Below are 23,439 nucleotides of genomic sequence, written 5' to 3'. Positions count from 1 at the left end.
AATAACAAAAGTAGGCTCAGAAGAACATCATTAAGGTCAACTGTGGACCTCAAGAGTTACCAAAGTTCCCCAGGTAGACAAACTTGCTGATATGACCTTATCTAGTTTCCTTTGAAGGTCACCTAGGTTTGCAGTGTGGTGGAAATTTTGACAAACACCAACAGACTCGTCCTCTGAGATGAAGAAGAGAGTGCTCTGTGTGTTTTGTCTTTCACACACTATATATACAGAAGGTGTTGGTGTATGTCTGCACATCTGCTACTTTCAGTAGGTAAGTGAAAACCGTTAGAGAAATGGTCCTAACCTCCTTTGTGTTTCAAAGGTCGTAGCAGATGTGCAGACATCTCTAAAGATAATATGTTTGTGTCAGCACAAGTTCAACATGTTCAAACGGAGTTCAGAACATTCTGTACTTCTCTAGGCTAGATAACATGGTCTGATATACAAGGACAGAAACAGAGATGAGTCTTTTAAGAAATAAAAATACAAGGACTTAACAAATTTCTCTCACAGCAGACAGCATTCAACTGAGCAAGAAAACACACTACACACTGATGCGTGCTCTTATCCGCGTGCTGCAAGTGGCCGTTTGTGTGCTACACATCAGCTGCACTATTTCTCATTTTTCCTATTCTCACAAACCTGGGTCATTACGAAGCCCTCAGGAGTGGAGTTGAAACTCACTGATGGGGGTTGTACACACTCCTGAGCTGTGAGCGAAAGGTGATGAGACAAGGGCGTGTTAATAACAGTACTGAAACACCATGGAGGGAGGGTCTGCACAGTTTATACTTCTACCTCAATACTCAGAAATAGTTGGGTTTTTTTTTTGTTTTTTTTTTCATTTTGGACATTTTACAGATTAAAATGATTTGGCTATTTGTTTGTTTTTAGGTAAAATGGGACACTTCTGAAGTACACAAAAAAACAGACATGAAACAAGACAGCAGCATTGATTTTTAAGAAATGTTTGAATATCTTGCTGATGCTGATCTTTAAATACCGAGGTATGTTTAAGTCTGATCTTCATGAAACGACAAATCAAATCAAATCAGCGTGCTTGGAACGAAGCTAATAGCAAAATACGAATTTTATGCTAGCAATGTGAATTCTGTGAATTGCTAATCTTTTTCATAATTTGCACAATAGTCAGAGGACCAAGAATGTAATGAATTATATTTTGAACCTGAAACTTCACTTTTCACAGTTCCTCAGGGGTTCTTTGGATGATTAAGGGTTCAAAACCTTCTAAAAGTGTTCATGGGTTTGTAAATGTAACTTTTTTTTAACAGTGTGTGGGTGGTTTTCAATAAGAAAAACACCCACATGAATATTTTAAGCGAGTGTGAAATCATGACGGTAATTTAGGAAAATCACTGGAGTTATTCTTTAAACACCCGATTTGGTGCGTAATTAAATTCCAGGGTTGCGTTTGGTGCGTTATTTGATGTTAACTCTTTCATTTCTTGCAGGAATACACAGTGTTCATGCCAAATGCATGCCTTTTGTTGACATATCGAGAATGAGCCAGTGTTTTTCATATCGTTTTGTAATCGCAGTGTTCACTTGTGAGGATTTTTTGCTAAATGGTTTACACACAGTTACTGCTTTTTTTCTTCTTCAGTACAACTGCATTTGTATTACGACGTTGAAATAAACTGTGATAAACTGTTCATTGCTTCTTTTGGGGGTGTATATTTATCACTTCGCCATTCGTATCATGAGGAGTTGTCATGGAAACCTCTGGTATGTAATATTATAATCTACAGTTACAACCACAACAGAAGCTTTTGAGCAGAAGCGTGAAAATCGGATCAGTTTGTGACAGAGCTGAATAATACACCTCACACACAACACGGTCTTAATTCGTTCTACTTTGATACATTTCACATTTCACACACATACACCATGTTAATAGCATATTCTGTTATGTGTACAAAACAGAAGAAGCTACGGCTCAATATGTGATTAGTACACAGTGATTTCCACGCATACATTACATTTATCTATACAGTAGACATTTTTTTTAGACAAATCCGAAATCCAAATCAAATTCCATGCAGTGAGATTCCACACACTGTCCCTTTGGCAACACTGGGATTTAACCTCACAATCTTCCGCTTGCAAGCATTCTTTCCATTTGGAAACATATTAGTAGGACATTGTAGCAGAGCAAATATTAACAATGATAGATAGTAAAAAAAAAAAAAAGTGATGTAGGTTAAATGCTCAGAAATGTCTGCAGCTGAAATGTCTGCAGCCTAGTAACTGAGATAGGTACAGGGAAGGCATGCATCAAGGCTCCTCTCTGTTCTGGTACCTAGATATGAGAATGAACATCCTTTCCATGTCACTGGCTGTCTTCAAATGACAACTAAAGACTTCATGAAGTACTTAAATTAGCACTTTGATAAAAACAAAAAAACAAATCCATGTCTTGTGTGTTTTTTCATACTATACTAACCTCCCCAACAGGCTTTTTAAACTGACAGTACTCTTAGTTCCTGACCTAGTTAACCAGTATGAGGATGTATTTATTGATAGAGACTTCAAAGCACTTCTGTATGTATGTTGCGATGGGATAAGAGCGGCTGCCAAAGCTATACTGTACATGTAAATGAGATAGCTAATAAAGTAAGGGACAGCTTATTTGTACCATGTGTAGCTATAGCAATGAACATTTCTGAGCCTGAATACCAGAACACAGTAACAACTCCACCATAGTGAAATTGTATCTCGGATATAATGTAGACCTGAACAGTTTTTGCGTACAAACATTTAATGTATTTTGGCAGTATTTACATCAAATTGTGGTTATAAATACTCAGTGGCTGCCAAGATATTGTTTTAAAGCAAACAATTGGAATTTAATCTAATACGTTTTCACAAACAAAGGCAAAGTGCAGACAGTGTGTCTACAATCTATGATCTATTGTACTATTTCTATTGTCAGATATATTGCAAAGGGGGAGAGAAAGGGGGATTATTTTGGAGTGGATAATGTCTGTACAACAGAAAAGCAAGCACACCACTATGACCTTATTTTCCCATGCAAAGGCTGAGGAAAAGAAGAAATGTGTTTCCTTTTTCTGTATTTTTTGGCTACATAGTAAAATCCCTAGTGTTGAATTAACACCCAGAGTGTTCATTTGAGTCCAGTGGACTTATATAAACACTCTAGGGTGTAAATTCAACACTGTGCGTGTTAAATCAACACTGGTGATTTTGCTGAAACTATAGTTTCAGTTCTTTTGGGTGCTTTTTGAGCTGTAGTTAGAAATTTTGATGAAACATGTAAACCTTGGTTAATAACATGACCTCTAATGACCTTGAACACAGTTGAACAAACCTATGTCTAAACCCACTTAAAACAAACTGCTAGACTACAGTGGTGTTTGAAAGTTTGTGAACCCTTTAGAATTCTCTGTACTTCTGCATAAATATGACCTAAAACATCATCAGATTTTCACACAACACCTAAAAGTAGAGAAAGAGAATCCAATTAAACAATTGAGACAAATATATTATACTTGGTAATTTATTTATTGAGGAAAATTATCCAATATTACATATCTGTGAGTGGCAAAAGTATGTGAACCTTTGCTTTCAGTATCTGGTGAGACCCCCTTGTGCAACAATAACCGAAACTAAACATTTCCAGTAGCTGTTGATCCGTCTTGCACAACAGCTTGGAGGAATTTCAGACCATTCCTCAGTACAGAACAGCTTCAACTCTGGGATGTTGGTGGGTTTCCTCACATGAACTGCTTGCTTCAGGTCTTTCCACAACATTTCTATTGAATGAAGGTCAGGTCTTTGACTTGGCCATTCCAAAACATTAACTTTATTCTTCTTTAACCATTCTTTGGTAGAACAATTTGTGTGCTTAGGTCGGTGTCTTGTTGCATGACCCACTTTCTCTTGAGATTCAGATCATGGGCAGATATCTTGACATTTTCCTTTAGAAATCGCTGGTATAATTCAGAATCCATTGTTCCATCAATGATGGCAAGCCGTCCTGTCCCAGATGCAGCAAAACAGGTTCAAACCACGATGCTACCACCATCGTGTTTCAGAGATGGAATAAGGTTATTATGCTGGAATGCAGTGTTTTCTTTTCTCTTTTCTCCTTCTCTATTTTGGTCTCATCCATCCACAAAACATTTTTCCAATAGCCTTCTGGCTTGTCCACATGATCTTTAGCAAACTGCAGACAGGCAGCAGGGTTCTTTTTGGAGAGCAGTGGCTTTCTCCTTGCAACTCTGCCATGCACACTGTTGTTGTTCAGTGTTCTCCGCATGATGGACCCATAAACATTAACATTAGCCAATGTGAGAGAGGCCTTTAGTTGCTTAGAAGTTACCCTGGGTTCCTTTGTGACCTTGTGGAGTATTACACATGTTGCTTTTGGAGAGATACTTGCTGGTCGATCACTCCTGGGGAGGGTAACAATGGGCTTGAAATTCCTCCATTCGAACACAATCTGTCTGATTGTGGATTGGTGGAGTCCAAACCCTTTAGAGATGGTTTTGTAATCTTTTCCAGCCTTATGAGCATCAATAACTCTTTTTCTGAGGTCCTTAGAAATTTCCTTTATTTGTGCCATGATGCACTTCCACAAACATGTGTTGTGAAGATCAGACTTTGATAGATCCCTGTTCTTCAAATAAATCAGGTGCTCACTCATACCTGATTGTCATCCCATTGAATGAAAACACCTATCTTTAATTTCACCTTCAAATTAACTGCTAATCCTAGAGGTTCACATACTTTTGCCACACACAGATATTTAATATTGGATCATTTTCCACAATAAATAATATACAATTTTTGTCTCATTTGTTTAATTGGGTTCTCTTTGTGTACTTTTAGGACTTGTGTGAAAATCAGATGATGTTTTAGGTCATATTTATGCAGATATATAGAAAATACTAAAGGGTTCACAAACTTTCAAGCACCACTGTATGCTGGATGACTTCCTGACTCTCAACTGCCTATTACTCTAAAAATTCACTGGATAGTAGCATATAGCATAAGTCAAGCGTGATAGCCTCTCAGCTTCATTTTGAGGTGTTGCTGCCATAGCAAATTCTATGGTCACAAGTCCAGAGCCTTAGTCGCTGAGCACCAATATGAGCACCAATGAAATGTTTATAGTGTGTTTCGTACAAGTTATATAAATTCTGGGAATGGTCATTTAGTAAAGTATGTACGAAATTGGTCTGTGTCCAGGCTGAAACGAAAGACAGAATCAAGATAGAGACTGAAAAACATCAAATCCTTTTCAAGGCCTAGTTTCACTTTAACTATCTGGCTTCATTTATTACACATTTTTTTGTGTTTATTGCACCATTATTTGGGCTTTTCATTAGAAGGAGTTCTTTCTCATCAATCTTTATGCATATGAAAAGAAAAGCCAACAGAAACAGACATTTTACAAACACTCAGTTGAGACCAAGACCATATTTAGTGAGACCAATGCTTAAGACCAAGACAAGTCCAAGTACAAATGTCAATAAGTCTGAGACAAATCCACGTTAATAAAGCAACTGTCTCCTACAGCCCTATAAAAAAGAACAATCACTTCCTTGGTAATGAAAAGCTTTTTTGTAGACCATCAATTTACTAACCCAGCTGATATTAAGTTGCACAGATAGGGGGTATAATTACTTACGGATTTCTGGTTCCTTGCCTTAAGTTGCCTTGGAGAACTGCTTTTTCTTAGCGTGTTCAATACTTTTTTCCTGTGTCATTCCTCTTTATTACACATAACTTTACTGATGGACTTTAATGTTTGGATTTCTTTATATGTGTGGATTTCTTGAGTTAATACCAAAGTCTGGTGAAAATTTTATGTGAATAGTGATCGAAAATTATATTAGATTAAATTATGTAGAGATATTAGAATAAAAATATAGAAATTAAAAAACCTACTCTCGACATGTTAAATAACTGATGATATTTAGTGTCACGGGGACCCGAGTTCAGTAGTCTGTAATGAGTAAGATAAGAAAGGTCCATGTGTATGCAAAGTAGACACAACCACACACTCACACACACACAGAAATGAGTTTTGAAAACAGGGTTCGTGTAATTAATAAAAATACACTGTCCACTGTTCACTGTCCAGGGGATCTGGGTAGCCTGGGTACATTTAGAAGCAGAGGGATACTGGGGGGTCTGTGTACCACATGACACTCAATATACGCATCCGCGTATGTCTTCTTTATAAAAGGCATAGTAAAGTATGTTTGACTTGATGCATCAATTCTTCTCTTCTTTATAGAACAGTAGAGCATGTCTGTGTCGATGCATCAGTTCTCCTTTTCCTGAAAGGTGACACCGTAAGGTGTGTTTAAGTAGATACATCTACCTTCCTCTTTTTAAGAAGAGGCCCGGTGAAGCGAGTTTGGGAAGAAGCCTCTATCTTTTTATTCTTAATGGGAGGCCCAGGGTTCTGCTTAGAAGAACCAGGGTTGATGGTTTTGGATCATACATCTAGATACAGGAGAACATTTAAAGAATTGCAAGCCAAAAAACATATAAAACATATATGAAGCACCCACCCAGAACACAGCAGAAAAGAAAAAAGAGAGGGGCCATGAGTATATTGCCTTAATAGATAAGGAAGGAACTCACGTACTCATGACTCAGCAAAAGAAGAAGACAATAGGCCCTTTAGTGCTATGACACCATTAATGACGTCCGCGTGAGGGGGAAAGCAGATACAGGGAAAAGAATCTACAGCTGCATTAACTAATAAGCCTGTTAGAAAATAGAATGAAGCTATGTAACTGGGACAGGTATGCAAAATTGTGATAAGGACACACCCAAATGTACATGAATGCCTGGATTGTATATAAGAAACATTGCAAATGACTGTACTTTGGTGCATGTTACATTTTCGTGTAGCGTGTACCCCTGGGCCCAGCTCGGTTTGTATGCTGTCTCACTGACTGCTTAATAAACCTGCTTCTTCTGAATCCAGCCTCCGTGAGTTTTGCTATGTTATTTCTCTATAAACACAAGTCAGATAGTTTAATTAAGTTCATAATTTAAGTTTGTGAGCTAACAGGGCCAGTGCAGGTTGAAGAAGCCAAAAATTAGAAAGAAAACAGGATTAACTTTGTTAAATATAGCCAGTTAATGTTTGCAAATTAGCAAAAGTTACCTCAACATCAAATTACTTTTTCAAATTAGGCATCTTTTACACAATTCATTATAGTTTTTTCTACATTGATGAACTTGATTGGATGCTAAACTGATGACTGGATGCTAAACTGAGCTCATTCTACTGATGTATAGCATAAGGTCATTGGCTGGATGAGATAAGACGAGACCTTTGAGGTTTGTAATGAATACTTTGAAGGCCTGAAATGTATCAATGTAATGTAAATATAAAATATAAAGTTTTTTTCATTGTTTATTTAATCAAGTAAGAATGCAAGTATTCAATTTCAATAATACTCAAGTAAAGTTTAAATACACCAAAACAATGCTTAAGTACAACAACAAGTACAATACTATAATATAACCCTCTACTCATTGATACCTTTTGACAATGAGATATTGTACATGCTTTTTGTGGACCTTGTCTTCAGCAGGATGAAACCAAGAGGATGTCAAGAAAATTGTACGGAAACAGTGTTGGAAATTATGTAGAAATTTAGAGTAATAAAAAGAATATAAAGAATTAAAACCTCATCTGACATGTGAAAGCTGTGGAAATTCAGTGTTAATGTGAACAGGTTTGTGCAGTCTATGTGTGTGTGTAGGTCAAAAGAGCAGTGGGGCCCCAGGCACAGGTAGAATACAGTATGTATACACGGGCAATCAAAAGTACACACACACAGAAATGGGTTTGAAACAGGATTTGTGTATTAGTAATAGAATACTTGAAAGTATTACTTTTGACATTAAAAAATGCAAGCCCCAAAACACATAGAGCAGAAAAGGCACTCACCCATAACTCAGCTGAAAAGGCACTCACCCATGACTCTCAGAAAAGAGAGATATGAGAGGCCATAAGTACATTGTACAGGAACAGATAAGGAAGGAACTAACTTACCCATGACTCAGAAAAAGGAAGGTGTAGTGGTGATGCCTTTGCTTGTCCTTGGTAAGAGAGGGCCTCAAGAGTAAATAAAGACTAAGCAAAATGGTAGAAAACATATAGGTCCTTTAGTGCAATGACGGAAACAGTGACATTTGCGGGAGCGAAAAATAAACCAAGAAAAAGATAATGGGAAATCCACAGCTGCATTAACTGGAAAAACTTGGGGACTGTTAGAAATAATGTGAAATTATGTAACTGGGATACATGTTTAAGATTGTGATAAGGACGCACCCAAAAGGGAACTGTGTATGATTGGCTAAAACTAGATATGGTGCCATGCATGAAATATATATAAATATATATAAAGAGCAATGGTACTTTGGTGCAAGCTACATCTTCATGTGGCGTGTATCCCTAGGACCAGTTCGGGTTGCTTGCTGTCTTTCTGATTGCTAAATAAACCTGCTTCTTCTGAATCCAGTCTTCGTGAGTTCTGCTGTGTTATTTCTCCAAACAACCAGTCAGATAGTCTAATTAAGTTTATAGTTTGAATTTGTGAGCTAGCAGGACCAGTGTAGGTTGAAGAGGCAAAAATATCCTGCAACAGTACATCTTTATTTGAGGTTAATCCGAGTCACTTCATAGGTGACAGGTTTTCATTTTCATTTGAATTTTAGGCAGGGCTTATTTGGTGTTTTAAGTGTATGTGTGTGTTCCCCATTCTTCCTCCTCTAGACCCAAATACCACCCCTCCAGTATGACTATAAAGCTGCCCACAGTGGGATGACTCTGTAGTACTTTCTAGATCTTCAGCGACTCACTGATTTAATGCTTAAACATCGTTCCTGTTCCTGGACTTAAAGAGTCAACATGATTCCAGCTCTACGTGTTACTTTGACTGTTCTCCTGCATCTGATCTTCTGTTACACAGCAGGTACGTGATTTCTGTGCTTTATTATATTAAAGTGTCCATCACTGTTAAACATATTGCATGCTATATAAGCAGTTACATCTGGTACAATGTATCTATTTAATTCCTGGCATGATGCTAAAAGTACACTGTAAAAAAATAGATTAAAAAAACATGATGCACTATATAAAAACAATGGGGTTTTTTTCAGTTGAGAAAAACTGAAAACATTACCTGCAACAAGGTGACACACTTTTCTTTTAGTATAATGCAAGGTTCATTTTTTTCAGTGTATGAAAACTACAAGAGTAAATTTTTTTCAAGGTTATTATGTCTTTGTGTGAGCACTTGTCACTTGTCACTTGTCTCTATCATTTTCCACTTTTCTATAAAATGCATGTAGTTTCAGCTGTATTATATATTTTAACCACCACAGCACTTAAAATGACCTCTCACAAATACCTCTTTATATTATCTCAGTGATAATGGCAGTGGTTTTATTAAATTTATTCTGATTCTGACCATGCTCAGCAGAAATGATCAAAAGTGAGAATCTTAAATGCAGGCAAATTTATATAATACTTTGAAATTGCCTTATAATATGATCTGGCAGGACAATTAATGGACAACTGATAAAAAACCATTTAGAAATAAGTTCAATTATCTAATTGTAAAATATTTTCATGATGACAATTATTTTGGTCTACATTTGAGGGTTTTTTTTACTTGCTATGTTTTTTCTCCCAGTGTGTCTTTAATTTAAATTCTGTTTCTGATTTATTTTGATTCTGATCCTGATTGTTATTTCCATTTTGATTCTGATTCAGTTTCAGTTCTGATTCCTATTATGATGCTTATTCTGAGTCAGTTTGATTCTGATTCTAATTCGAATTCTTTTTCTAATTAGGGGCCAAGCACTGAACAATAGTAGGCACCTATTGTTTTCATTAGTGTTCTTTCTTCTTCTTGAGTCTATGGCAGCCCATAGAATTTCGCTTATGAGAAAGTTATGAAATTTGGCACATAGATAGATGACAGTCTCAACAGTAACCTGAGCAATTTTTGAGTCTCTACCTCAAACTCTCTAATGCTACCAACAGCTAAAATTTGCACTCACATTTACGCTAATAACTTTTGAATCATAAGTGCTAGAAACACTCTTTCCCCCATGATTCATTGCCGCGTGCCGAGTAGAACGGACTCCATGATTTTAATTTCCACTAGATTTTCCAACATTTTTAATTTTCTGAAAAACAAACTCCTCCTAAACTGTTCATCTGATTTTCATGAACTTCGAAAGAGATCATCTTCAGACTACACTGGCAAAATGTTAGCAAAACCTTTTTGAAAGACCAAAACAATTTCAAACAACGCACAAACGAATCCGACGGTGAGCATGCCAAAATGGACGTGAGGCTATATCTCTGTAACGCTTTAGCGGATTTATACCAAACTTGGGATATGTCATAGCCATCATGACTTGAGGGTACCTGACTTGAGGGTACTGCTTATTATTTATGATTAGTTTGTCCTTAAATCATGAAACCACAGATTCAATGAGTATAAGTCATTTGATATTACATTTTCATATGTCCGCCATCTTTGGTGTTGGCCATTTTGAATTTAGTCTTAAATGCTGTAATTACGAACGACTTTGTTACAAAAATTGGTAGATGTCATCATGAACATGTCCCGAAAGTACTTAAAAAATTTCAGCACAGTACCACCTTGTGGTCACCAATTATAACACAATTAAAAAAAATGCTAATAGCTTTTGACTACTTTTGCCCATTGTCATGAGTCTTGACAGATTCCCTGGGTCATGCAGAGAACAATGATACTAATTACGCCATGGTAGGCTAAAATTCCTGTCCACCATCTTGAATTTTCTGAAAAACATTTTTTTTTAACTTGTCCTAGATCGTTTGCCCAATTTTGACAAAATTTTAAGAGATCATCTTCAGACCATGTCGGCAAAAAGTTATCAAAAGCTACCTGTCATTGACATCATGACTTAAGGGTACCTGCATTATGGTCAAAAATGATAGTTTTGGAACAGCACCACCTAGTGTTAACAAGATATGAAAATATCACGTTTGCTTATAACTGTCATAAAACCATGACAATGCTAAAATCATGCTTGCTTATCTCCTTACTTTGCTTCGGTAGTGCTTGGCCCCGTAATTGCTGCTTGCAGCTATATTTCTGATAAAAGATAATTTCTGTAATTGTATTTCTGTTTCTGATTCATTTTGATTCTGATTCTAATTCAGAATTATTCTGATTTTAATTATTTTTTTCGGATTCTGAATTTTAATCCTGATCATAATTTATTCTGATTCAATTTCTGTCCAAAGATTCCTCTCACAAAGTGAAGCTCAGTCCAGCGACGCCACAGTTTCGAGTGGGAGACAGACAGCAGCTCACATGTCGAATGAGTAAGTGCTCTGAGAAAATGACTTTCTCCTGAAGAAGAATGGAGGACAAGCCCCTGTATGCTGAAACCCAGACGTCCTCGAATGAATCGACTCTGGTCTTCAAGAGTGTTAATAAAAATCATGAAAATAGAATCCAGTGCATGGCAACTTGCCAGGAAGTGCCCAAGGAGGCTGCAGTGACAGTCCAAGTATACTGTGAGTTTATTTATTAATCAGAAATGCAGTTTATTAAAACTACCCAGAGGTCCTGCTAGAGCAGAGTTACATCTAATTGCTTGCTTTATTTAATTTTCAGCTTTTCCAAAAGATCCAGTCATCTCTGGACATGACAGCTTGGTGTTAGGGAAGACGAACACCCTGACCTGTGAGGTTTCAGATGTTTATCCAGCAGAACACATGACAGTGAAATGGCTGAAGGGAGGTGAAGTGGTCCACACACAGGATGGAGTATATGGCATTGAATCCATTCAGTCCAAATACACTTTTACACCACAAATCAACAACAAGGGAGAGACAATAAGATGTCAAGCCACACTCAATCTTGATGGCTTGCCACTGGAGGAGAGAACCAGAGAGACCACCGTGTCCATGACTGTCCTTTGTAAGTTTTTCAATTCCATTATACATCAATAGAGAAAGCATCTCAATAGTTAGCTGGATTGGGTGCGTTAGCACAGGGAACGCAGGATTTGTTGGACTGGACTAAAGAATCCTTGACATAAAGGTTCCGTTTGTAACGTTTAAAAGTTTTTCAAGACCTGTAATAATTACACAATCCTAAAGATATGATAGAGAAGCTATTATCTTGTCATGCATCAAATCTGGTTCATTTTAGTGTTTCAGGCTTCCATATACATTTTGTCTGCACAGAAAAAAGACTCTCCTTATTGACAGATCTATTTTTAACTCAGTAGGCATAGGTAATTTTAATAAAGGGGTGGAACATTCAGTTGGGGAAAGGAAGGAGTTATTAACGTATTGCAATTTTATCTCTCGGGCAGCAGAGGGCTCTAAACATTACAAACTGCTCCTTTAAAATAATACGGACATACACAAACAAATTTTTCATTTCTTTATTGAATTTAGTGAGTTTCTTGCATAATGTGAAGTTCTTTGAGGATCACTCATTTGGAGCTTTGTTCCTGCAGGTCCTCCTGTGAGCACTGTGGTCTCTGTGTCCCCTAATAATCCAAAAGAAAATGAGTTTATGAACATCTCCTGTGTGAGTGACAGCAATCTCACAAACAGTCTGGTGCTGAGCAAAGTGCTGGATGGAAAGGAGACAGAGCTGGAGTCTGGTGATGGGCTTCGAGTCTCTGTTACTTACCACAAAGCCAACTTCAGTCACTCAGGTGTCTACGTGTGCAAAACAACAAACGCCTGTGGGACACAGACAGACAATGTCACCGTTACTGTTGGAAGTGAGTTTTAAGTTTTGTGGGAATGTTCTATGTGATTTTGATTCTAATCATGGTTCTGATTCACTTTGATTCTGTTTATAATTCTTATTTTCATTTGGATTCTGTTTGTAATACTGATTTCTGATCCTGATTATTTTCTGATCCTGATTCTAATTTCACTCCTGATAAAAATTCTACAATTCATTCTCATTCAATTTCTGTCCAAAGATTCCTCTGCCAAAGTGGAGCTCAGTCCAGCGATGCCATTGTTTCGAGTGGGAGACAGACAGCAGCTCACATGTCGAATGAGTAAGTGCTCTGAGAAAATGACTTTTTCCTGGGCTGTCACTGTATGGGTTTAGCTGCTACAGTGCACATTATGTTTCCTTATGCTCTGTTCATATCATGTTCATGTAACTTCACATAACTTGAAAAATTTTTTCGGGGTTAGTTTGGATGTTAGTTTGACATGTACACCTACCTAAACGTTGGTGCAGACCAAGTACACCCCTTCTATATTAGGAAGCTGGGGTTCCTGCTCCAATCACTAATTTCAACTCCAATATACAGCTGAAATAAAAACTATATATACAGTGTGGTCCAAAAGTCTGAGACCACTTTAAATCTTAAATTTCAAGTTGAAATAAACCGAAGGTTTTAAAACAAAGTAAATGTTCAATATCTTGAATATTTAATATTTAAGAAGCTGCACTTTTTCTAGGTCCCTATTTAAATCCCTATTTGAAGCAAATTCATGATATTGATGTTAACTGCTTTGTACAAAAGGTCAGAATTTGCTCATGTCTAATGTCTTCTACTGACACTTAAGGTTTTGTACAAACTTGTGGAGTCCATACCAGCTTGAGTGAATACTGTCATTAAAGCAGAAAGTAGACACACTAAATACAAAATACCAAAATGAAAAAGAAACGCTGAAGTTCATGTAAATCTTTCAGGGTCTATTTTTCACTCAAGTTTTGTGTGTGTGTGTGTGTGTGTGTGTGTGTGTGTGTGTGCCTGTCTGCGTGCGGGTGCGTTTGTTTGTTTATGTGTGAAAAAGCCCCAAATGTTTTGGCCCTACTCCCACATCTTTTTTAATCCTAAAAACTCCCAGGCCATGGACATTTCTGTGCCTTAACCTAAGAGAAAATATGTTAACAACAGCTTCCTGAGTCGATTGTAATATTATATTGCTTTTGGCTGTCTTTCCATCTACTGTCTTTCCATCTACTGTGCTTTTGGTTTCATTTCAATGCTGGATTTCTGGGAAATTCTCTGATATTTCTCCAACCCATCAGATGATAATAATCCAAGCACTAATGAAAGGATTTTCCAAATTAAACAGCAACTGTGGGTTGTGGATTAGCAAACAAAAATTGTAAATTCTATTCTATTCTAAAACTCCTTTTTCCCCCCAAGAATTTCCTGCCCTGGGTTATTTTTGATCACATTATTAGAATGACTATATAACATTTGATCAGAATTTTGATTACAGTTTTTAAAGTTTAATTTTACTAAATAGAATATCCAGTAGTAATATGTAATCATGTGATCGTGTCATTTGAATGTTTTTCTTACAAAAGCTTTCTTATAAAATTCTTATGCTACAGTAGAAAATATAAGATAAATAACAAATAAAACAAGATAAATATTTAACAAATAGTTGTCATGGATGTATTTTGCATAATCCTTCACAGAAGCTATATAGACTTGTGTGAGATGTGCGATATTGTGCAAGATGTTGTGCAGCACTGGAAAAAAATAACAATATGACATAAAAATAGGAACTATACAGGGGTTGAAAAAGTACTGAGTATTTCTACTTAAGTAAAATGATAGATAAATGTGTCAAAATTAGGCATGAGACAGAATATTGCTGTCTCAAATATTGCTTTACGAAATACCTGCAAGATGAATTTGCTTCATATCTTGTATTGCGATATTTCCGGGTAATATTCATCATGAGTTCAACTTATTCTTCCACAGTAGGTGGCAGCAGCAGAGATCGTAGTATCCAGAGCATGAAGTTTAGGAGTGGGAACCTAACTGCCTCAAAGCTTGCTTACTTAATAGTCTAAAAAAGTTAAAAAAGCTAATCAGAAGGAAGTGTTATGGCACATGTGTCAAACACAAGGCCCGTGGTACAAATCCAACCTATAGCCTTCAGAAGCATGTTGTGCTGGCAGTGGTGTAACCAGAAATGAATTTTGGAAGATGAGGAACTATACAAAATAAACTCACAAATGTTTTCCTCATTTGTACAATTGGAAAACGTGACAAATGTGGCTCGTGCATTTAAGATGGATGTCAAACAGCAGTAGGAGCAATGATGACAGTAGTTAGAATCATTTAAGGCACAATCTGCCATCAAGAATTTCCATTTCCATATTTACAACTTCACCATGAAATACATTTATAATGCTTGAAAAGCTTAAAATAACATGTTAATAATCTGTGTAAGTCTGTTGCTCATATACATGACTGACACTACATAGTTTGCTAATTAATTAAGCAGAAGTAAATTATCATGTAAATGGACAATATTTACCATAGCTAGAATTGAACTTGCTGACTAGCTGCTTGTTAACTACACGAATCACTGCTATTCTAACCTGAACATATCAAAGAAAACAGGCAAACTTTGTGAAATATAACCAGTTAGTTTAGCAAATTAGCACAAATTACATCAACATCAACATGCTTTTTCCAATGAGATGCCTTCCTTTTATTTAAGTTTAAAGTAAAGTGAAAGCTGCAGTATTAAAGGTACATGGGAAATGATTGCGATTAGTTACATTGCTAAAAATAGTAAATAGCAAGAGGTAAGATAAAGCAGGACTTGTTAAAATAACGTTAAGCTGGTGTAAATGAGGAGAGATTCACTCACAAACACCGCCTCCACTAGGGGAATTTCAGGCAGGACTTTCTTATTGTTTGAAGAGTGTGTGTGTGTGTGTGTTACTCCCCCATCTTCCCTCTTCTGATCCAAATATCCCTCCCCCCTTCCCAAATCCTTACTATAAAGCTGCTCAGAATGAGATGACTCTGTAGTAGAGCTGCACAGACTCACTGATTTAATACTTAAACATTGTTCCTGTTATTGGATTTAAAGAGTTTCAACATGGTTCCAGATCCAGTTACTCTGACTGTTCTCCTGCATCTCATCCTTTGCTGCACAGCAGGTACATGATTTGTTTAATTCCTGGCATGATGCAAAAAGTATACTGAAAAAAAGGTTTTAGTTGTTGTTTTTTACAGTGTACTTTATTTATTTATTTATTTATTTATTTATTTTTTTAACTAGTTGCAGGTCATTGTTTGTTTTGCTCAACTAAAAAGTTAACTAAAAGTTACAACATATAAAATGTATTATTTTTTAATTTTGAGAAACTAAAAACATTACCCACGAGAAGTTGATGCAACTTTAAAAAAAATTGATCCAAGGTTAATTTTTTCAGTGATTCATATGAGTGCATTTTTTTTTTTATAAAATACATGGTCCGCTTTTTGAACATAATTTGAGATCAAAATAATCTGGCAGTGGACAATTCTTAAAACTAAACTCAGATATGTTCTAATGAAATCAAATAATAATTTCAAATAATTTCATATAATAAGAAGAAATAATTTCATATTATTTAATTTAAAAACAATCTCATAATGAATCCCAATGGGATTCTGACTCTAATTATGATTATGAATCATTTTAATTTCAATTCGGATTCTGATTGTTATTTTCATTTTGATTCTGATTTTAGTTCTGATTCCAATCCTCATTCTCAAGTCAGTTCTGATTTGAATTCATTTTGATTCTGATTCTACTGCTGATTGTTATTTAAATTTTTCAGATTCAGATTCTAATTTTGATTCTGATTTGTTTTGATTGTGATTGTGACTCTGAATTTTAATTCTGATCATAACTGCAAAATTTATTCTTATTCAATTTCTGTCCAAAGATTCCTCTGTCAAAGTGGAGCTCAGTCCAGCGAAGCCACTGTTTCGAGTGGGAGACAGACAGCAGCTCACATGTCGAATGAGTAAGTGCTCTGAGAAAATGACTTTCTCCTGGAGTAGTCTGGAGGACAAACCCCTGTATGCTGAAACCCAGACGTCCTCAAAGGAATCAACTCTGGTCTTCAAGAGTGTTAATAAAAATCATGAAAATAGAATCCAGTGCAAGACAACTTGCCAGGGCATGCCCAAGCAAGCTGCAGTGACAGTCCAAGTATACTGTGAGTTTATTTATTAATCAGAAATGCAGTTTATTAAAAACTACCCTGAGGTCCTGCTAGAACAGAGTAACATCTAATTGCTTGCTTTATTTAATTTTCAGCTTTTCCAAAAGATCCAGTCATCTCTGGACATGACAGCTTGGTGTTAGGGAAGACGAACACCCTGACCTGTGAGGTTTCAGATGTTTATCCAGCAGAACACATGACAGTGAAATGGCTGAAGGGAGGTGAAGTGGTCCACACACAGGATGGAGTATATGGCATTGAATCCATTCAGTCCAAATACACTTTTACACCACAAATCAACAACAAGGGAGAGACAATAAGATGTCAAGCCACACTCAATCTTGATGGCTTGCCACTGGAGGAGAGAACCAGAGAGACCACCGTGTCCATGACTGTCCTTTGTAAGTTTTTCAATTCCATTATACATCAATAGAGAAAGCATCTCAATAGTTAGCTGGATTGGGTGCGTTAGCACAGGGAACGCAGGATTTGTTGGACTGGACTAAAGAATCCTTGACATAAAGGTTCCGTTTGTAACGTTTAAAAGTTTTTCAAGACCTGTAATAATTACACAATCCTAAAGATATGATAGAGAAGCTATTATCTTGTCATGCATCAAATCTGGTTCATTTTAGTGTTTCAGGCTTCCATATACATTTTGTCTGCACAGAAAAAAGACTCTCCTTATTGACAGATCTATTTTTAACTCAGTAGGCATAGGTAATTTTAATAAAGGGGTGGAACATTCAGTTGGGGAAAGGAAGGAGTTATTAACGTATTGCAATTTTATCTCTCGGGCAGCAGAGGGCTCTAAACATTACAAACTGCTCCTTTAAAATAATACGGACATACACAAACAAATTTTTCATTTCTTTATTGAATTTAGTGAGTTTCTTGCATAATGTGAAGTTCTTTGAGGATCACTCATTTGGAGCTTTGTTCCTGCAGGTCCTCCTGTGAGCACTGTGGTCTCTGTGTCCCCTAATAATCCAAAAGAAAATGAGTTTATGAACATCTCCTGTGTGAGTGACAGCAATCTCACAAACAGTCTGGTGCTGAGCAAAGTGCTGGATGGAAAGGAGACAGAGCTGGAGTCTGGTGATGGGCTTCGAGTCTCTGTTACTTACCACAAAGCCAACTTCAGTCACTCAGGTGTCTACGTGTGCAAAACAACAAACGCCTGTGGGACACAGACAGACAATGTCACCGTTACTGTTGGAAGTGAGTTTTAAGTTTTGTGGGAATATTCTATGTGACGGATCAAGGCTTAACCTTTGTCTGAGAAAGTGCTTGTACATTTTCTGCAAAAAATATTTCATCAACTCTGACTTTCTGACCAGTTGCTCTGTTATGAAATTTGCGTGAGATTGCTGGCTATTAAAAAGGGAAAGTGGGAAAAAAGAGAACAAAGGGAAAACTATTAGTCATAGCATCATTAAACAAGTGAAACGAAACCACTGACATCCTGACTACAGTTCACAAAGTCAGGCCCAGTTCAAGGACATGAAGCAGGTGACAGAAACAATAAGCATGAACGTAGCCCCAATTAAGGCTGTTAAAGGCTGAAAATCTTTGTATGTGAAAATAATGAGATCTGCTAATGTCTTTCCCTAGCTGTATAAAATAGACAGCTTTGTATGTGCTGCAAATTTGCACAAGATATCTGGGATGCGTTTAGTCATGCATTTTGAGCTCTGAGCTCTAATATTGAACATAGAAAAAAAAAAACATAAACCAAATACGCATTTCAGGGATTCCTCATTATCAACATAACTAGCCAATAATGAAAAGTTGAGGTTTATTCTTTTACATGCTCCAATTTGACCTGAACATTTTCCCTTTCAGTTCATCCCCTGGAAGTATCCCTGCAGCCAGATATGAGCTTCATCCCAGTAGAGCGAGGTTCCTCTATGATGCTGTCCTGCAATAGTTCAGGCTGTCCTCATGCTCACATAACATGGCAAAATGTGACACATCAACCACTTCTCAACTGGACTGAGACTCAGGCATTCATATCCCAGCTAGGCCCATGGACCGTAGGTCTGGAGGATAACCGAGCGTTCATTTGTGAAGTTGAATGTGGCTCTGTCGTGAAGACCAAACACACAGAGCTGAAGGTTTTTTGTAAGTATCATTCAAGTGTTACTTATAATAATTATATATTTGTGCTTATTTTAAGCATTAATTTCTATAAAGAAGCAAAATGATCTGCCAGTAGAATAAGAAATTTTCAAGTTTGAAATCAGTAGAAATAGATTTAATAATCTTATATCAGGTTTATTATAGTATATATGTAGTCTATATGTACTGTAGTCTGTATATATATGACTATATTCAAGATATTTTCACTTCCTGAGATGTATTTATTGTGCGCTGTTCCAGATAGAACCCCTATTATTTCCCTATCAGAGAAACTAACAAGTTGAACTAGGGATGGGAATTATAACAAAAAATATCATATCACAATACATGAAGATGTTCATGAAATACATGAAAACTGAAAAGGAGAAAAAGTACATTCTAATGATTTTAATACATTCTAATAATAAACTGAAAAAACAAACATTTTGCGATTTTAAAGGTTTTGTACAAACTTTTAATATCAATTATCTGCTTCTAGTAAGGGTTTGTAAATGTTATTCTTAAATGAAATATTAGAAAGAATATTACAATACCTGTGATATCGCAGAAAAGTGTATTGTGACTTAAAGATAATGATCACGATATTGATATTCTATCATCATATTTCCCAGGCCTAAAGTACTAAAAACCATGAACTCTCCAAGAACCTCTGAGAACCCCTTAGATTCTTTAAGGAAAGTCAGTAGATTTGTTTGTAGTGTTTTTTTTTTTTTGTTTTTTTTTTGTTTTTTTTGTTTTAACATTTTTTTGGTTGTTATCAATAACGGACAGTACATAATGAGATTTAACAGGAATGGAACAGAGGAATAGCATGTTTATGGGGGTGGTTTCGGTTTTTAGAGAAATGCCGTCCCCTGCAAAGCACCTTAAATTATACTCTGGTAATAGATAACTCAATATCGAGCCAAGCATTATACTTGAGTGCTGTGTAATCCCTGACTCAGCCAGTAAAATGCCTGATAAATTCTGAAAGCAGTTTATGCCAGCTCTGATAAGAAGCAGCCACTGATTCAGTGATTAGGGAGGATGAGGAGGAACAAGCATGATTAAACATCTCCAAGCTTATTAAAATGGAGTATATTTGAGCTCTGCTGCCTTGAAACATTTTTGCCACTGATGTAATTTCCCACAACATGTTCTTTCTCAGATACTGGGAATTTCGAAATTTCTAAATAATGAATTACACTTTAAAAGCATACTGATGAGACATGACTTTGGTAGGCCATGTTTCAATCCAAAGACCTTAATAATATTTCTTTTTTTTCTACATCAGCCTTTCCCTCAGAACCGATCATTGAAAGTTCTGGACCTTTTCTGGAAGGTAAAGTGACCAACCTGACCTGTACAGTTCGTGGAGTCTTCCCAGTTGACTGTTTTCATATGCAGTGGCTGGATGGAGAGCTTGAGCTGCACTCAGTGCGTGGGAATTTCTCAAACAAGCTGCAGAACCTTAGCTTGACTATCCCCTTCAAACCTAAGGACAGTGACCAAAATAAGACATTTACCTGCAAGGTATCACTGAAGATGGGGGTTCTATCAACACAGAAGACAGCATCTACCACACTGGCAGTGCATTGTGAGTGAAAATGGTTGTTTGTGGGAAGTTGGAGGTTTAATCTCCAATAAATAGATCTTATTTCTGAAGCAAATGTAAGAAGGTTCTTGATGGGGATGCATTTGAATTTTATCACTTGTCACTAGTCAACCTTTACAGTATTGTTTTGGTTTTACAGATCCACCCAAGCATACCACCATTAACGTGAGACCCCAGACGAAACTGAATGAAGGGGAGACTGTGACCATCTCCTGTCAGACCAAGAGTTCTCCAGAGGGATATGTGACTTTAAAAAGGGTGCAGAATGGAGAAGAGACTAAATTGGTTTCCAGTAATGGGACCCAAACCTCTTTTACAATCTCCTTTACTAATATATCACACTCTGGTATCTATGTGTGTGAGGCCACTAACAAATATGGCCATCAGAGGGAGAACGTCCAGATTACTGTGCAAGGTAAGAATGATGTATCCCTTCAACCATCATCCTGACCTATAGATATGAATGTTCTAGTCCTATGTAGAGACTAGACTTTAGATAGTCCTGCAGTCCAGGACAGTTTGGTTTAGACTGTTTAACACTATTTCTGTATAAGACTTGCCAATGTCCCACACCCGGGTTCCACAATTTTGGCCTAGGAGGACCAGATTCCAGCACAGTTTGATGTTTTGCCTGCTCTATCCCACCAGGTAAACCTGGTAATTATCTGGTGAGCTTAATTAGGTGGCTTTGAGAAGGGTAATCACCAAACTATACTGGACACTGGTTTTCCAGGTCTATAAACCTTGGGAAACCTTGTTCAATACAGGTGACACAGTGGCACTGTTGCCACATTGTTTCATGGTCCCCAGATTGCTCCTGACCCCAGGTTACCATCTATGGTCTGGCTGGTTTTCTTCTGGACTCTCCCATTTCCTCCCAACTCCCAATATCATTCTAAATGGATTGGCAGTTCTAAATTGCCTAAGTATGAATAGGTGCATGCGTTCCATTCAGAGTGTATTCCCACTTTAGGATGAAGGATTAAGTAGTTACTGAAGATGAATGGCACAATCTGTTTAATCTTTTACAACAAAATGAATGAATGTCATGCTAGCATTCAACCATTCTGACCTGCTTTTGTCATTTCTGCTTATTTTCCAACAACAGCACCTCCAAGGAATATCACTGTGACGGTATACCCATCAAAGGAGGTGCAAGAGGGTGGAACTGTCACAATCTGCTGCCAGTCAGTCAGCTTCCCACCATCTGACATCACCTTAAGGAAACTGGACAATGGAAATGACATCTACTCTTCTAATGGTACCTTCCTGCTGGTCAACCTCACTTCCAACGACTCAGGTCTGTACCAGGTCAATGCCACCAATGCCCTGGGTTCTGAGACTGAGATTTTCACAATTAATGTAATGAGTAAGAAGAATGATGATGGGAATATTTACTCAGTCCTGTTACGAAAACTTAATTCCATTGACTTTATAATTCCAGTCATTGGCCTGGGAGTTCTGGCTACAGTAGCCAGCTCCCTGAACTGTATAAGGAGAGCAAAAAAGAAGGGTTTCTATGAGCTGACTGATGGCATACAAGAAACTGTGTAGACTGCATGGACAAAAACTTAAAGTGAGTCTCCTGTACTGAACTGAAGCTGAGTCTGCTGAACCTTCTGCTGAACTGAATCAGACACTGTTGAACTGAATCACACTTAAACCCTGTTCAACTGAAACAGGCTCTGCTCAACTGAATTACTGATTGGTGAACTGATTCACATTCTGAATAAATGAATCAGACTGTAAATGAATCACACTCTGCTATACTGAACTGCACTCCACTCAATGGAATCACGCTGTACTGAGCTGAATCACACTCCACTAAACAAACTCTGGTAAACTGAGTTGCACTCTGCTGAACGGAATCACATTCAGCTGAACTGATTCACACTTTGCTGAACAGAAACACGCCTCACTAAGTAGACTCTGTTAAAATGAAACAGAGTCTGATGAACTGAATTGTACTCTGGTGAACTGAATTACACTCTGTTAAACTGAATCTCAAACTGTTGAACTGAATCACACTTCACTAAACAGATTCTGTACTAACTAAACTGTACTTGAGTGAACCGAATAACATGCTGCTGAACTGAATCACACTTCACTAAAATGAATCACAATGCTGTAAAGACAATACAGAACTAAATACTGTTGTATTGTACTGTAGCAGTTCTCTGTGTGTGTGTGTGTGTGTGTGTGTGTGTGTGTGTGTGTGTGTGGGTGTGTGTGTGTGTGTGTGTGCGTGTGTGTGTGTGTGTGTGTGTACACATGGCCAGAGAACATGATGTATATATTATTAAGCAAAAAATGTGTTCTTGTTTTAAGCAGCGTTCTCATGTATAACACAGTCCTTCCAGCAAGTGAATGTATCATTTGGTAAAATAGTTGCCCAAGCTGAGCTGAGAGTGATATGCATGAGTACAGTGTGCATGTGGCATACTGTCCCTTAATGTTACTTTTAAACACTTTCTGTTCTGTTGCATTTGGCTCGGGTATAGAGAGGACTTCTTATCCCTCTGATGATATTTCACTGATATCAGAATTGTTGTATACTATTTAAAGGAGAAATGTATGTCTGTTTTGTGATTGTTTCCACTCTTTGTGAAAATTCATGATTAATTTTGAAAATGCCTTTAATAAATGTTTATTATTTAAGAA

The 23,439-nt window shown here is 37.0% G+C and overlaps 1 protein-coding gene across 1 annotated transcript; it reads left to right on the top strand.

The window, feature by feature from the left end:
* The first annotated feature begins 7,147 nt into the window (after positions 1-7,147).
* vcam1b (vascular cell adhesion molecule 1b) lies at positions 7,148-23,439 on the top strand. Its single transcript, XM_053633973.1, has 13 exons — positions 7,148-8,990; positions 11,324-11,599; positions 11,700-12,005; positions 12,553-12,825; positions 13,033-13,113; positions 15,903-15,986; positions 16,761-17,036; positions 17,138-17,443; positions 17,991-18,263; positions 18,888-19,166; positions 20,458-20,760; positions 20,918-21,193; positions 21,887-23,439. Exons 2-13 carry the CDS (start codon positions 11,443-11,445, stop codon positions 22,330-22,332), a joined length of 3,060 nt encoding a protein of 1,019 aa, XP_053489948.1. The 5' UTR covers positions 7,148-8,990; positions 11,324-11,442; the 3' UTR covers positions 22,333-23,439.

The sequence above is a fragment of the Ictalurus furcatus genome, chromosome 10 (genome assembly GCF_023375685.1).
Source record: "Ictalurus furcatus strain D&B chromosome 10, Billie_1.0, whole genome shotgun sequence".
Classification (NCBI taxonomy): domain Eukaryota; kingdom Metazoa; phylum Chordata; class Actinopteri; order Siluriformes; family Ictaluridae; genus Ictalurus; species Ictalurus furcatus.
Note: the sequence above shows the minus strand (reverse complement) of the source record. Positions and strands in the feature narration are given on the sequence as shown.